The sequence below is a fragment of the Pholcus phalangioides genome, unplaced genomic scaffold (genome assembly GCF_987345545.1).
Source record: "Pholcus phalangioides strain wild (caught in Gottingen) unplaced genomic scaffold, Ppha-v1.0 ptg000028l_1, whole genome shotgun sequence".
Classification (NCBI taxonomy): Eukaryota; Metazoa; Arthropoda; class Arachnida; order Araneae; family Pholcidae; genus Pholcus; species Pholcus phalangioides.
The window spans coordinates 184,637-198,697 of NW_028301618.1; the positions used below are offsets into that span (position 1 = coordinate 184,637).

The window sequence follows — 14,061 nt, forward strand, 5'->3', positions numbered from 1 at the left end:
CAACTCTCTCTTTGACAATGCACACAGCAAATTATAAAGACATGTTAGTTTTTAAGAATGACACTCTTTCTACACCACTTCCAAAAGCACAGTGCAAAATGTGAAAATTACAAGGTCTGATATAAATATGTCAAGGTGGAACAGATGGTTTTACTGTGTTGTCCATCCTTTTTTAAAAAGGATTTGTTTAAAATTTAACACGCAATGCCAGTGTAATCGTTTTTGACAAATGAAGCACTTTAATTTCTAGCTCGTTGTTGAGCACTGTAAATATTGTTTGTCCCTGCACGTCCTAAAAATACAGAAAACAGTTGAATACTACTGGGTAGCATCAGAATCACCAAACTTAGAATAGGCCTACGTATCCAATGGCTTTGTTATGCAAACTGTTGTCACCCAGACACAAAATGTGCACCATAATTTTAAATGATGAATGTTAGTTACTGTCCAACACTATGAAGTAATAAATACAAAATTATTTTTCCACCCAGACAAAAGTTTTTAATGACTACTATACGTGTTGAACCCTCAAACTAAGCAAATGAAAAATTAATAAACCACCAAATGGTACACCCCCCCCCCCAAATAACTTTAAAAATGACACAATTTCTGCTTTGGCAGAATCATTAATTGCAATCTACTATATTTGTATTTTTTGGCATTATATCAATGATTTCCCTCCTCAATTAAAATCAGTTATATGAATTTTGTTGATAGATTTTGGTAGATAAATAGGACAAAACTAGGACATTTTACGAAAACGTTTAGCATATGGTATTTCAAATTTCAAAAATAATTTGAAAATGAGTGTTTTTAGATGTAGCTTGTAGACTTGGTAATCACTCATTTAATTTAAAAAAATCACTACCAAAGAGAGACTTGAAACACTCATTAGAAAAGTAATTATTTTTCTTGCTTTTGCCACTGATGCAATTCTCTTCAGTTATAAGCATATTTGAACGTTTGATCTTGCTTCTTTTACCAGAATTTACCTATTTCATATTTAAAATGATAAGCGTTTCTTTTTGAGTTCGTTCTTGATCATTACCTCAGTTTGATTCAACATACTTTGAGACGACTTCTTTTGCTGGGTCATTCTTAGAATATTTATTAGAAATTGTAAGAAATCTAATAGTGATTAAAAACTATAGACTTACATTATTTTTAATTTAAACTATGGAATTAAAAACTATAGAAAATAATGCATAACTATTAGAAATTTAATAGAATGATTCTATTTTCACAAAAAATTCAATCCGAGTACATCTGTTACCACTTATTTTGTGAGCTTTTTCTCATTTCATTACTTTTCTGGGATTTCGTCAATTTTGCATGATCGTAGACACCCTGCTTTTGCATCGCAACTCCTGATGGCGAAGACGGATACATCATTGCTGTTTTTCCAGTGCAACAACATTAGAGATGGGACGAATATTCAGCCACTATTTGGTATTCGGCCGAATATCTGTGTGAATCTAAGCACAACAAACTAATTTTAAAAAATTATATTAATTGGAATTTTTCCCATAAATTAAAAATCTACCGATTATATTTTATTGAGTGGTGTGTATCCATTTCTGTGAAAGAGGTTATGTCAGGGTGAATTTCTAGGATAAGGAAAACATGAAACTGGAACTATAATCCTACTTCCATTAAGTGGAAGTGAGCATGACTTACACAAGTTCACTAACTCAAGGATGTACCCAGACAAGATATGTATTGAGTTACTGAAAGGGACAAAGCATCTAGAGGGGAAAAATATGGAAATAAGTAGTAAATTTTTTTTATGATGCCTTACTAGTTGAGAGTGAATAATGGTTGAGACACTGTTAATTAGATGTATAATTGATAAAAAGTGTTTAGAAAAAAAATTGATTCCGTAAGTAATATTAAAGTGCAATATATATGATTGTTAAATTTTATTGTCAGTATCATGACAATGAAAGTCTTTCAATTGCCATTTTTTTTAATATTTATTTAAATAATAAATTGCATAATTAAAATTCAATCATTTAAAATTACTAATAATTTTATTTTTAATTGAAAACAACAGTTTTATTCATAATTGTGATGAATTTTAAGGAAATTGATATTCAGCTGCCAAATATTTGGTATTCTGCCAAAACTTTACCCGAATATTCGGTATTCGGCCAAACCGCTATATTCATCCCATCTCCTAGATAACACGTTCTTTTGCAAACTATCCTGTTCTGTTAAAGGATACACGAATGTTTTGTCATCTACAGCCAGTCAGGGAAAGTTGATGCAATTTAAAAAACAATTAACGTAAGGAATGCATAAATCAAACAAGTCAACTTTATACCCATAAAGAAATAGCTGGAAACAACGATTTAAAGAGTTTTTTCCGTTGTTCTGAAGATGAGCTGCAATTCGTATAGTTTGACCCTATTTTATACGTTGTCAGAAGCCAGGGCATCAAACCCTGGGGGGGGGGGGCCCCTCAAACTAATTCTATTTGTGGCCCCAAGAAATCAAATTAGAAAAGTCAGCTTTTATCGTCACGCAACATCAGAAAATTTTGTTTTTGGCACAAGATGGCGCAGAATTGAAGAATTTCTGCATTTTTGAAGCAAAATATAGCAAATGGTAGGAAATTGTAGCAGCTTGTGACAAATTTGCCACCCCTGGATTTGTCTTAATGTGATCTATCTTCATCTAGTAATTAATTTCTGAGGTATCGTGTGAAATGATTTTGTTACAAAAGTGCACACATGTTCAAAATATTTCATTAAATCTGATTACGCCAACATTTTGGAGATGCACCCAGTTTGGTCAGAATGATGGTTTAAGAAAACTTTCAATTTTGTTTAATTAAAAAAACCTCTAGCCAAAGAAAAGGTATATGTATATATAGATAGAATACCTAGTAAAGTCATCAGCAACTGCTGCAGAGCGTAGAATATCCTCCTCATCATCTGGAAGTGAATCAGGACAATAGTCTGGTACAGAAGTATTTGCTGAAAAAAAATAATACCTTGAAGGAAATACTTGCATACATTAATTTTATTCAACAGATGCGAAGTTACATTTTTTCCTTTTTCTTGCTAGCTATAGACGCCAAACTGCATTATACATTATATTACTGCACTGTAGATATATTGCAATGGCGGATTGAATCAAGTTGCTAGGAATTTGAATGGAAATCGGGAAAAAAATAGAGTTTTTCCACAGAATAATAACTGCAAATGAATACTGGAATAGACATTAGGGTTTCTAACAAGGTAGCTAGTCACTTTTAATAAAACGCTATTTGGGATGACCTCCCAATATAATGTTTGTTTTCTGTGGAGCGAAGAAGGCCACTATTACAAGCATTAGCTGTATCTTAAAACTTGAAATGAAAAGCTTTCAAAAACTAAAAGAGATGCAACCTATGAATATTTTGAATCAAAATCACACTGAAGAATATAAATCGTATGGAACAGAAATTTTTTAAGGGGCTAATTTGCTTTTTTATGGATTGGATTTTAGTTTTCAGTAGCCTACTTCGAGCACTCAGTGAGCACTACCTCGACAGAAAGAAGAGTAATGGAAGAGAGGCTACTACTACTTACCCGTACAATGCACCTTGTACACATTCCTCTGCAGAATTTCTAATAAATCGGTACATGTCGGAATGTGTTGTGTGTGTATATGCATGGTTCTAAAGCATTTATGTTGTCAGAGTTGTGCTTGTTTTGTGTTCTTGCTGGTGCTGCTGCCATCCGAGTTCCATATTTTGAAGTGAAGATGGTAAATGCTTTAATTTTTATGTCATGCAAGTATCACATTGAAGGTCTGCTTGCTCTCTGTGGAGAGACTTTTTCAAATGGGAGACCAGCTCACATTCATGTCTCAAAGTTGGAAAAAAACGGGAAAGGCTGGCATAAATTTTGGAAGGTCAGGGTAACTGCTACAAAATAAAGTTTTAAAACCACCGGTATAGAGGGTGCTGTACTTACAGATTGATGCACACCAAGTAATCTGAAAATTTTTGATTCACTGCAATTGGACCAATTAAGCAGTGTAATCGAGGCTTTACTGTGTGTTTGAAAATGAAAAGACAGAATGATAAGAAGCATATACAGTATAATAAAAATTAAACAATTGTACAAAATAAAATCAGTACTAATTTCAAATGATAGAAACCAACGGCTTTAATTAATTTTTTTTAAAAAGGCGATGCATCGCAATAGTTATTTGAAATATTTATGTTTGTTTAAAATGCTGAAACAATTTCTAATTGATTTGTTTGTGATTTTACAAAAGTCACAAATTTGAATTTATTGTAAATTCATTATCAGTATGACACTTACTCCCCCTTGAAGCAATTCTTTACATTTCCCTTATCCACATTATAACTGTCTCAGTGGAAATCACTCAACTCTATAAAATGCTACTTTTTTTCAAGAATATTTTTTTTCTTCTGATTTTGAGTAGTTGATTAGTGCTTCCCCTCAAACATCGAGAATAAAAAAAAAGAAAAATACTCTATCTTTTCCTATTATATATAAACCGTACACATATTCATATACTATCCCGAAGGGAAAGAAAAACTCTCTTCTTTTATCATCAAACTTTGAACAAAAGCTGACTCCGCCTATTGGCAGTTGATCTGACAGGTTGGGGAAATGGAAAACATACTATCAGGAGAAAAAAAACAACTTACAACCGTGCTTGAACTCTGTATTGCCAAAATAAGAGGCACGAAATTGGATGAAATATCTCGTCATTGCCACTGTAAGGATTAAGTAAAGTAAGAGGGGACTTACTAGGTGGGGTTATGGTTCTTGTACTCATCGTTTCATGAGATGGTGGTTGAGTGATCGGTGGTACAGGTGAATGATTCAGGTAAACCATGGAGGGTTTCATTATTGTCAGAACAACTCTTTCGGTTGTAGCCTTCAGAGTGGCAACAGCTTCTTCATGTAAAACATTTTCTAAATTCCTTTCATTTACCTACAAAATACAAAAGAATCTTGTACTGTACATGCCACTAAGCGTGCTTTATACAGAGTAGTCAAAAATTTCAATTAAAATTTTCAACGGAACATCCCAGAAACTTACGTAAACAAACTTGACAAAATATCTATCAACCCATTTTTTTTATGTGGTATCTTTGCAGATTTACATTGATTATTCTTGATAAATCTGATTGTTGATTTGACCCATCACCAGTGTTATAAGGTCTGTATAAGTTAGAATTTTTGAGCTACAACCATTCACGCACATGACATGGCCATATGACCATAATTGGTATGACACGCTGATTGATATAATATTTTGTTATACTTCCAAAGGCATCCTTTAAAAGTACACTATAGTTTATTATATTGCTTAGATGGAATTTACTATCTTACTTTGAAACAGTCTGTCTTGCACAAAGTGCGTTTTTGTTCTCCTGGTTGAATTCTCATGGTCCCCAATGCTTTTCCTTATGAAAAGATTTTTTAGATTTTCTAACTTAGCATGCTTGTGTTTTGCTTCCTATACATTCCTATTAACACTATTAATATTTCACTTCTGAATTCACTGAAAATTGTTTGCAGCCTTCTTCATAGCCATGGAAAACATTACATGATGCTAATAAGATTTGAAAGATTTTTTAAAATTGTGGGAGGAGGGGGGCTTTTTTTAATGCCCCTAATAATCTACTCCTTATTAAAGTTTTGTTTTGGGGCCTTGCCCTTTGCAGCACCTTGAATAGAGTCACTGACACCTTTTCACATATGATAAACATATTAACTGATTCGAAAATCTTTACTTGGGAAAGTTGTTCCCCTTATGACTGAGCATCAAATGTTTAAAATTTACTCTTTTTTTTGGTGAGCTGACCTTTTGCAGTCAGAGTGAGGTAGACTAGTCAAAAAGTTTTGGTGTAACTCTTCCCCCCCCCCAAATCTACTAAAATTGATGATATAAAGAGGTTTTACTGTATTTGTTTGTGCCCGATTAGATTACTAAAAGTGGTAGGAAATATATTTTTTTTCACTTACAGCAACAAGTTTGTCACCGACTTCCAACCTGCCATCAATATGAGCTGCTCCACCCTCCATGATCTTTGTAACATAAATACCATTGTCTCCTGGAATGTGCTGGTTACCTATGCCACCTGCAATGCTGAAACCAAGACCTTTGTTCCCTTTCAACAATTCTATTTCCATGAGATTCGGCTGAGATAGCCTGCGCCTTTTCACTAGCTGCGAGGGGAGAGATATCGAAAGTCAGCAACAAAATAAATATAACATGGTGTCACAATTTTTTTCCCAATTGCAATGGTAATGGAACAGTTCTTTAAACAAACTTTTAACACTGTTTTCAATCGAAGTAAAAAACAGTGCTCATATTAACCAACATTTAAACTGATCACTTGCAAGAAGAGTGAATTTTGTAATGCAATCGAATAGGCTAAAAAATGGTTTTCGACATTCTCGTATTATCTGTGCATATATTGAATGAATGTATTTTGACTTTTCTTTTCGATTGGGTGAAATCTATAAACATATTTATATTTTTCATATTTTCCCCAATACAAAGGTGTTACTGTCAAAGCCAAATTTTCTTCTTTATGCTGCTCGTTTTTCATGTCCTAATTTTATGGGTCTAAGCTGCAGAATTCTTATTCTTTTCACGAAATTACTTTTTATGGAACAGCCCATATTTTAATGTACTTTGATTTAAAAGCTAACTCTTTAGTAATGTCTGATCTGTCAGACGCCAGTACAACACTGTAACTTGTTTATGGAAATCAAATTTAAAAAGCTTTGTAAGAAATTTAACCTGACAAGATGAGATTTGGAATAAAACAAACATGTCATATGCCCTGCTGCAACGTTGAACAAACTAACTTTATACACATAAAAAACACATTTTAATGATTGGGATGGGGGAAGTCGTAACAATATGTTGCAGGCAGAACAGATGGAAAATTAATGTGCACAACTTTAAAAATGTGTATATTTTCAAAAACATTTACACTTGTATAATAAGGCTGTATCAAAACGTTTGCCCCCCCCAACAAAGAAATTTTTTTAAAAATCAAAGTTTGTTATGTAAACAATTTAATATTATTTCACTCCACTGTAATTGTTGCACATATAAAGTTTTATGCAGCAGTTGCTTCTTGCATCATTCTGCTTTTTAAGATTATTCTGAATTTTTCCAAGTGATATTCATGGTTGAAAACATAAGGAGATGACACTCACTAAATGAACTGTGTTACCAGCTCGTTTCAAGGCATCTACGGCTATGGAATGTGGGATGTCGATAAGTCGGACATCGTTTACTTTTAGTATGATGTCATTGACTCTGAAAAAAAAAAAAAACCCACACACTTGAGCGTAAAGATGCAAAATGTGAAGGAAATAATAAGCATATGCATGAATTATATCTCATCATAAAAACCATACAATATGAACAATGACCAAATGAACACAGCATACAATAAATAACCCATTATTTTGCTAGCATATTCTTCAAAAGCTGAATCCTGAGAATTACTTGAAAAAGCCAGACTATCCTGTTTACTGGGAATCAAACCAGAGTTCTCTGACATAAAAGTCAAGGCTGTAGAACTACTGAGATCAATAAGAAATGTTCTCAAAATGAGGCGAGAATTTTTTCTTGATGCTTTAGTGGCATTGACAGAATATCTTGCCTCCTTAAAGGCCTTTTATTTGAGCATTGACAAGCCTAGGTATTTTGTAAAGTTGATTTCTCAATGAAACACTTTCCCCTTATTATGCACCTGTTGAAAATCAGAAGAAAGTCTACTTAACCCATTGATGCCGGTTGGTAAGAAAATTTGCCATTCAAAATTTTAATTTTTTCTTTGCTAATAAATGGTGGGGAAAAATCAAAGTCGTCTTTAATGGGTTAATTAAAAGAGATATGACATTTTATAAGGTCTCTCATAAAATGATTTCTACTGTGCTACTCACAAGGGTTAATGAGAGTTTAAAAATATTTCCACGGGAAATTCTTGTGGGACTTTGATTGTATTCTTAGGCTTGACCAACTCGCAGGTGCCAGGTCACCACATCAGTTACAAAAATTGGTATCAACATCCAAAAATTCTTAAAGGTGATTATCAAATAGAAGGCTGAAGACAACAGGAAACTTTTGAATGCATGCCTAAACTGAATTCATGGGGAAAAAATAGCATGGGGGAAAAAACACATTTGGCTGCTGCCTATATTTGTTTTTATTTGTCGGGATGTGTTGTATTTTGCATAATTCCTCTGATTTTTTTTACATCTAAGAATAGATGACCACAAACGATTCTGATGAAAGATTTCTTACCTCAATCGTCTATCAGCAGCGGCTGCACCTCCAGGAATAAGTTTTGTTATGTATATGCTGGGATCATCACCAATGTGCGGATTGTCAGTACCACCTGCAATGCTGAAGCCAAGGCCAGCCCCACCCTTGATTAAAAAAAAAAGAACTTGAAATTTTTGCAGACTGGAACAACATTGAAATAAAGACCAATAACATATGGTGCAATATAAAGTCAAAAATCGGTTGATACTACATTACAGATGTAACATCTGTCATGACGGACCCCGACAAATTCATAAAAAGAATAATGTTAATGAACTTTGCTGTTAACAGTAATGAAGTGCAACCAACTCTGACATATAACAATTTTTTAACACTTCCAAACTTTTGTTTTTGTAGTGTTTTGAAGAAAAAAACTCTCAGCCCAACACATAAATAAAATATTACCCCAGCCTATCTATTGATAACTAGGCCTATGACAGTTAAATACAGGACCGTTGCATAATGATTCCAATAACTTCAGTTTCTATCTATTGAATATAGAGAAGAACATTTGCAAAGTAAAGTTCTTAGAGGCTGGAGATTTCTAAAAAAAAATTTTATCCTCTTTTAGGCATCCATTGCAAGCAGAAGTATCTTCTCAGAGATAAGAATCCTTAACGGTTCAATTCAAGCATTTATTACCTCCATAAGCTATTTGACGGGAGGCTTCTGGAATTCACTCCACAGCCTACTCCAAGAAATCTGACAGAGTAAAAAAAAAACCCCTGTGTCTTATCATTGATTCAAATATTAAAGGTGTGTTCTGCATTTCTGTACAGATCTAAGTTTAGTTTATAAAAGTCAGTACACAATTTAAGCTATAGTTTTATGAATAAAACCAGACTCCATCACAGGAAGATCATTATGAGAAATTTACAACTACTGTCATTGGAAATAGAATGAAATAGTACCATACTTGTGTAGAAGAATATATCACTGTGTTCCAACAGCAATATCATAATATGAAACACAGATAAGAGACTGTTTTATTACCCTTTCAAGCGTGATTTCTTGGTACTCCCACTCTTCATCATCACCATTTATCTTCAAAATGAAGAGAAGAAAAAAAAAATTAATATGGCTAAAATAAATCAATTCTTTTGTCAGATAAAGTACACTGACACAAAGCAGACGTACGTTGTTGATAGGGTAGATAAGCTATTATGTAGGCATACATTATTTTGAAATCAATGCAAAACTGAATTTCTGAGATGAACAAAATTACAAAGAGAAGGAATCTATCTTCAACAGGGCAAAACCACATGGAATTTATGGCCTATACCCAATCAATTAAAATTTAAAAATACAGTCATTGCCAATGTGCAGATCAGTAATCTGGGGGGAATGTGCAGTGGGTAACTTGAGTTATGTAGAACTGCACTGGGGGCCACTTGAGTGCTCTAAAACTGCGCCACATGTCACTTTCTTGTGATTTGAGGTGCTTGAGATATGTTTTTTTATTGTATTCTTTTTATTAAAATGTATATTTGTTCTTGTTTCTACAATTTAGCTTAGCTTACGTGATAATGGGGAGAAGAAAGCTGTAAAACAAAACTCACATAGCTATCTCCTACAGAACCGGTCAACGGCTTTCGAACCTGTGAAATATACAAAAATATACAATATATTTTCCAGCGCATATAAAATGAAAAAATTTATTATTTAATTAATAATAATTACATTAACATCAAATCTATTCATTGAAGACCACACTCTTTATAGTTGAGCTTAGGTCTGCATCAAGTCATTTTCACAGACATACGGTTGGACCCTAGTATAACAAATTCCAAAGTTTTTTCGAATTCTGATGGAAATAAAGCTCACACACCCCCATTTAACGAATAAAACTCTTCATTATAATGAATTATTTTCAACTTTGTTTTTTCTTATTTCTGGTTACCCAAAACCACAATTCGGATATTTAACTTCCCGGGATTTGACCTTCAGCTCTTCTCTAGAGACAAACAAAAAAAAGAAGGGGGGGGGGGGTAGAGCAGGACTCTTTAATTTTTGAGTAAATGAGGCAATGAAGTCATTTAGAGTGCTTGCTCATAGGAAGGTTTCGGTGGTCTGGATCATATTACCAAAAATTAGCCCCCTATACACATGCGGAATGATGACAACACCTTGGGGTTCCAACAGGAAAATCCAAGCAGCATACTACACATTAGATATCCCTAGAATCCCACTCTCTTGAAAGGCCAATGCTCCATAAATGGAACATGCTTTTTTGAATGCCTGTAGCTTGTTAACCCGGAACAATATAAAAAAAAAATTAATTGATATTTGCTTTGGTTGATATATTTCGAAATTGAAATTTTGACAAATTTTAATCGAAACGGGGAGAAAACACTAAAAAAAAGTCAAATTTCAAAATTCTGTCAAAAAGTGTATATTAACCGGAAGTTTCCGAATTTATTTAAAAAATGCTTTGAACTCTCCTTTATATATGATAAGAAATCGGAAATGTTTGAATAAATTTTTATAAATAAAACTGTGTTCCATTTATGGAACATTGGCCTTTAAACGGTTAAAAATGAAACTTTTGTCAAAGTGTTCAGTTGATTTGTTGAACAACCTCTACATACACGACGCATACATATTTCATGTCCCGAATTTTTTTAACCCCCTCTGAGGCGATACGGCGAGAGATAGCTCACCTCCATAAAATCCTTTTTTTTTTCGACAATGCCAAGCCAAGGTCTCTGTAAAGCAGGCTTTTTTTTTTTTTTTTGGGAATATGTTCACCACCACCCCAACATGTCAGATCAACTGCCAGTGCGTGGAGTCAGCTTTTGTTCAAAGTTTGATAACAGAAGAGAGGAGAGTGTATTACCCTCTGCGGTAATACTAGAACATGCGTACAGTATAAATAATAGAAAAATCTAGAGTATTTCTCTTCCTCAGGGGTTTTTTTTAAATTTAATACCATTTTTTTAGTTTGGGAGGGGAGCACTATCACTTGCACAAAAACGGTAGGCTGATGCCACACGAGCGTTACATGCACGTACGTGATTTTCGGCGTAAGCTTTTGGGGGAAATGAAGAGCAAGAGCAAACTGGAGTTGTCACACGATCACGGATGGCAAAACTCGCGAAGCACTTCACGGACGTTCGGTTTTTTTTCTATTACGAAACCGGTTTCTACGCGAAAAACTGCGCTCATCCGACATCTGGCTGCGCGTTCCATCAACTACGGCCATAAAAATATTCTTTTTGAAAAAAAAAAAAAGGTGCAACATTTTAGAGAGGCTTTATTGATTTCCCACTGTGGCAGTTACGATACGGATCAGTGAAATTTCAAAAACCGCTTAAAGGGTTAACTCGAAGCTCAGTTATCAGAGTCACCCCACGAAACGAAAAACGTCATCCGCATTCGCAACAGATTCGACTTACTTCGTCAAGTTTCGAGATTCTTCCAGAAACAAAACTTTGATGTATACGTATTTCTTATCCGGCTTCAGAGAAGTTTAAAAAAAAAAAATACGGAAGCGATCACGTACGAACTTCTTTCTCTACCTGTTCTCCAAGATGCATAAATCGCCTCCGGGAAAGAAAAATGCGTTTCGGAAAAAAACAACGAAACAGTACTAAACATGGGGAAAGAGAATTGAAAAGGCTGGTGTGCGAAGCTATGAATCCCCAAGAGCTGTTGGCAGAATATATATACAGTAACCAACACAGACAAGAGCACAGGATAAGGAAAAATATTCACTGCATTTGGAGAGGAAAAAGCCAGCAGGTGAGGTGCTGAATATTTTACCAGTGAATTTTTTTTCTAGAACGCATCACGGGTCGGACCGATTCCTTTTCTTCAACAAAAAATGTAGCTGATAAAAGAGAAAGCCCAGAGTATGCAAATCAGAAGATGAAAGTGGTGGGGATGGAAACAGATGCTGTGGACGGAGCGTAGATGATGAGGCGCACACACTGTTATATCACAAAGCGTCTACAGCGTTGTATGCATATTTGCGATTCAAAATTTATCCACGATTACGACTCAATTGAGATTTGATTCTGCGGCAACCAGATTCGCAGAAGAATTCAGAGCACGAAGGAGGGGAAACATGGTACGTATTTACCGATAGGGAATGCTGAAATCAGTTCCGATTCCGTCCACCGGTTGGCGTCTTGACTATTTTCGACTTTCGCACTGGAACTGAGAGACAACTATTAGACAGGGTAAAGAAACAAAAAACTATCGGTAAAAAGTTTCTCTGAAACGATATTCCGACCATGATCTGATGTAACGCCAAATTCATTATAGCGCCGAAAGTCTTTGGGACGGATGGTGGCGTTACAATTTTCTCTTCTATTGCTCGAAGAAAACCCGTCTAAAAATGCCGGATTATTTGACGGGCCGGACAAGCGCATGGCCGAATTATCAAAAGTAGTATACTGGAAAAAAAATTACAATTTTTTTTTTCGCTGTTTTAACCGATTTCTGTTAATTTGAAATAATTTTTGGAAGTCATTAATTCAAGATTTTCTTAGAAAGAGATTATCCGCGACCCAACTGCTGAGCTTCTAATCAACCAGTGCCCCTCCTCATCCCCAGGTAGGTCCTGCATAGGATACGCTCTTGCTTGCTCTAGGCGAATTGCTAGTATATAAATCAAGCTCACCAATAAAACGACATTACCACTACAAGAAACAAAAACGATGAATAATGCCGCCAATCTAGATCGGAATGCACAACTGTCAAGGTAGACAGTCGAAAGTGATAGTCCAAGGATGTCACAAAGGCGTCACCAAATTCACAACCAAATTTTCAACACGATTCCAATTTTTCTTTAAAGCTCGGGGAAGACGACGACACCATATTTCTTCGGGTTTTCGAAATCAAGTAAGCAACACATGCTCGCCATTCAACGAATACATATGACAGTTTTAACGCTACTTTTATGAATCCGCTCCGTCGAATATTACCACGGCATGGGAACTTTCCCATACTAGAGTATTTATTTAGGGAAGAGGGATGGCCGAATGTGTGTTTCGACACCTATGATCACGCTCCAGAGAATACACGAGAACGGGGGGAAGATTCTCTCCCTCTTTCTCTCCGGCCAAGAAGATTAATCTCATCATCCGCTAACGTGAGCGAGACAGCCAAAGTACTCGCTATACATATATTTATTTGACACAAAGTTAGCTTCTCTCTATCCCTACACCGGCGATGATGTTTTCAGCCTCTTCATTTCCTACGCAAGCATCAATTCCACGTCGGCGGTATCTTCCTCCTTGTGACACACACACGAGGTTTTAAAATTTTCCTCGATAAACAGGCGAGCAGTGGCGTAATGAGAGAGAGATCCTCCAGGAAACGAAAAGGAGGGGGGGGGAAGTAGAGCAAAGCGCAATTAAACAGATGATAAGCTTAGCGCATATAAATGTTATGTATATACCCGCATCTCGCCGTCAAAGGGAAAACATTAGACTCGGTAATGTTTGCATAGTTTCGAAAGAAATATTTGCAGTTATTTCCCAAAACTCTCTCTCACTCCTCCTACGCAGCGAATGCGATGGCGCTCGTTCATTAAGGGGAGAAGGCAGTGGCGGAAAAACCTTCCCGCAAGTAGAATACAGTGTGCGAGACGGGAACCGGCAACTGTGAAAGAAAAAAAAAAAAGTTATCCGTGTGTAAAATGCGGGAAAGCCGATGGAGATAAGCCACGGGGTTCGTTGCTGCGGTCGGACAAGCCGTTTCCAATTTCCACAGTCTATGACACACGAATGTACA

The 14,061-nt window shown here is 35.4% G+C and overlaps 1 protein-coding gene across 5 annotated transcripts in view; it reads right to left on the bottom strand.

Annotated features, from left to right (window-relative positions):
* Positions 1-14,061, bottom strand: part of LOC149067681 (disks large 1 tumor suppressor protein-like) — a 144,990-nt gene that overhangs the window by 34,944 nt on the left and 95,985 nt on the right. For all 5 annotated transcript variants that reach the window (XM_089252200.1, XM_089252203.1, XM_089252201.1 and 2 more), the window contains 7 exons: positions 9,882-9,920; positions 9,316-9,366; positions 8,302-8,426; positions 7,206-7,308; positions 5,997-6,200; positions 4,773-4,959; positions 2,885-2,978 (listed from right to left, as the gene is read on the bottom strand). In XM_089252200.1, the coding sequence (XP_089108326.1) occupies positions 2,885-2,978; positions 4,773-4,959; positions 5,997-6,200; positions 7,206-7,308; positions 8,302-8,426; positions 9,316-9,366; positions 9,882-9,920 (803 nt within the window). The remainder of the gene's footprint in view (positions 1-2,884; positions 2,979-4,772; positions 4,960-5,996; positions 6,201-7,205; positions 7,309-8,301; positions 8,427-9,315; positions 9,367-9,881; positions 9,921-14,061) is intronic.